This window comes from Aphanomyces invadans (genome assembly GCF_000520115.1).
Source record: "Aphanomyces invadans strain NJM9701 unplaced genomic scaffold supercont1.404, whole genome shotgun sequence".
Classification (NCBI taxonomy): Eukaryota; Oomycota; class Saprolegniomycetes; order Saprolegniales; family Verrucalvaceae; genus Aphanomyces; species Aphanomyces invadans.
In genome coordinates, this window is record NW_008580549.1 from 1 (window position 1) to 1,579 (window position 1,579).

Here is a 1,579-nt window from a genome sequence, read left to right on the forward strand (position 1 = left end):
GTGGACTCGGTCCCCGAAAAAATCAATGGGCGTAGCTTTGACACCAAATCGCTACTCACAAATAAAGGCGTTGATAACAGTGCGTGATTTGGCGCGAACTGGCCAACCACAAAAATGTGGTGATGTACGAGACTCGCCAATAACAGTCGCAAAACACCAAGTAGGTGAACATGGCCAAACAGACTTGGAAACACAATTGCCAACGCATCGTTGACTACGGGACACGCCATACTGGAGATATGGGGAGGCAGCTGGGCCAAGTTAACACTATTTATTGGGAGACCGCAAACAACTCGACCAGTAAATTGATCGCCCGCTGCTTCGCAGCGAAAATATCGCTCCATCACATTGCCCAAGGACCACCCACACCGCAAACAAACACTGACAATAGACGGACTACCGGTACTGCCCGACGACACAAATGTAGCGAGCCCTTTTGAATGGAACGCGTGCCAATTTCATTCGCTTTCTTGTAACTTCCAGCACCCACTTGCTGCAAGGGAGGACAACAATCGCCCGAGGCTCTTGCCAAAGCGGTCCTATTGTTTGTTTAATTCTTAATTTGTATATCGAATGAAACAAATACCTTTTGCTTCGCCCCAGGAAAAAGATTGTTGGGCAAGATTTGAGTGTTGCACCCCAAATAAATTCCCATTGCTAAAAACAAACACACTTGCGGCTTTAGAGGGTTCGCAAAGCAATGCTTTGGGTCCTTGTTTTTTGTTCCTACAAATAGTTCAACGATATTGTTCCATGCCAACCAATCGAAACAAAATTTGCGATAACACCTTCTTGGCTTGTCTTAGTTTTATGAAAGACGAACCCAATGGCATCGTCCTCACACGATATGTGCTCGAATCTACCACGAAATTTTAATGGATATTGTTTTGCTCTGGATAAAGTAAATTGGTACCGTATCGTCTCCGTAGATTTGGAGCGGCACATCAAGTTCCACGAGAGGGCAAGGTAGAGATGCGTAAATCCGCAATCGGGCAGGCTCATGCTTGCCGCGCAAAGTTGTTCAAGCACCGAGAACGACATTGGACGCTTGCCAGTAAATTCCTTGGATCCACTTTGAAGGTTCTGGGCGATGGACTTTCGAATCCCTAAACCACCTATATTTCATTTTTGCAAAAATATCCATGAATGTACCCGAAAAAATAACCTTCATGTCGCTGTCGTATGGCTCAGGGAGGTCAACGCCTTGATCGACGTACAAACTCTGCACTGCACTGCGGTAGCAACTGAGGGCGCCTAGCCCAACATCTCGCTCCCGCACTGTCCAGACAATGAACTCCAAAAAGTTCTCGTACGCAAACACGCGCAGATCTAAGGACATGCGACCCACATGCTCGGTGCTTGGCATCAGGAGCTCTGGCTTCCCTGTGTATATGGTATTATAATTGCTGGTTGGTCTAATAATTCATTGCCCAGTTGGCTACCTGCTTAATTCCGGACAAGTATCCGAATCTTGTGCTGTCTGAGATGCGACTGCGGCGCGCTCCTTCGATGGTGACAGTGCATGGCACCATGTTTCAGACTTAGGATAGTACAGACAACGAGGGAATTTAAGCCACAC

At 47.1% G+C, this 1,579-nt stretch overlaps 2 protein-coding genes across 2 annotated transcripts; both read right to left on the minus strand.

Annotated features, from left to right (window-relative positions):
• Positions 1–788: 788 nt before the first annotated feature.
• H310_15373 (hypothetical protein) lies at positions 789–1,106 on the minus strand (the record flags this gene model as incomplete). Its single annotated transcript, XM_008883349.1, has 2 exons — positions 789–859; positions 914–1,106. Coding segments are annotated over 2 exons (263 nt in total), but the record flags the coding sequence as incomplete, so codon positions are not given.
• Positions 1,107–1,339, minus strand: H310_15374 (hypothetical protein; the record flags this gene model as incomplete). Its single annotated transcript, XM_008883350.1, has 2 exons — positions 1,107–1,115; positions 1,166–1,339. The coding sequence occupies 2 exons, from the start codon at positions 1,337–1,339 to the stop codon at positions 1,107–1,109; spliced, it is 183 nt and encodes a 60-aa protein (XP_008881572.1).
• Positions 1,340–1,579: the final 240 nt, after the last annotated feature.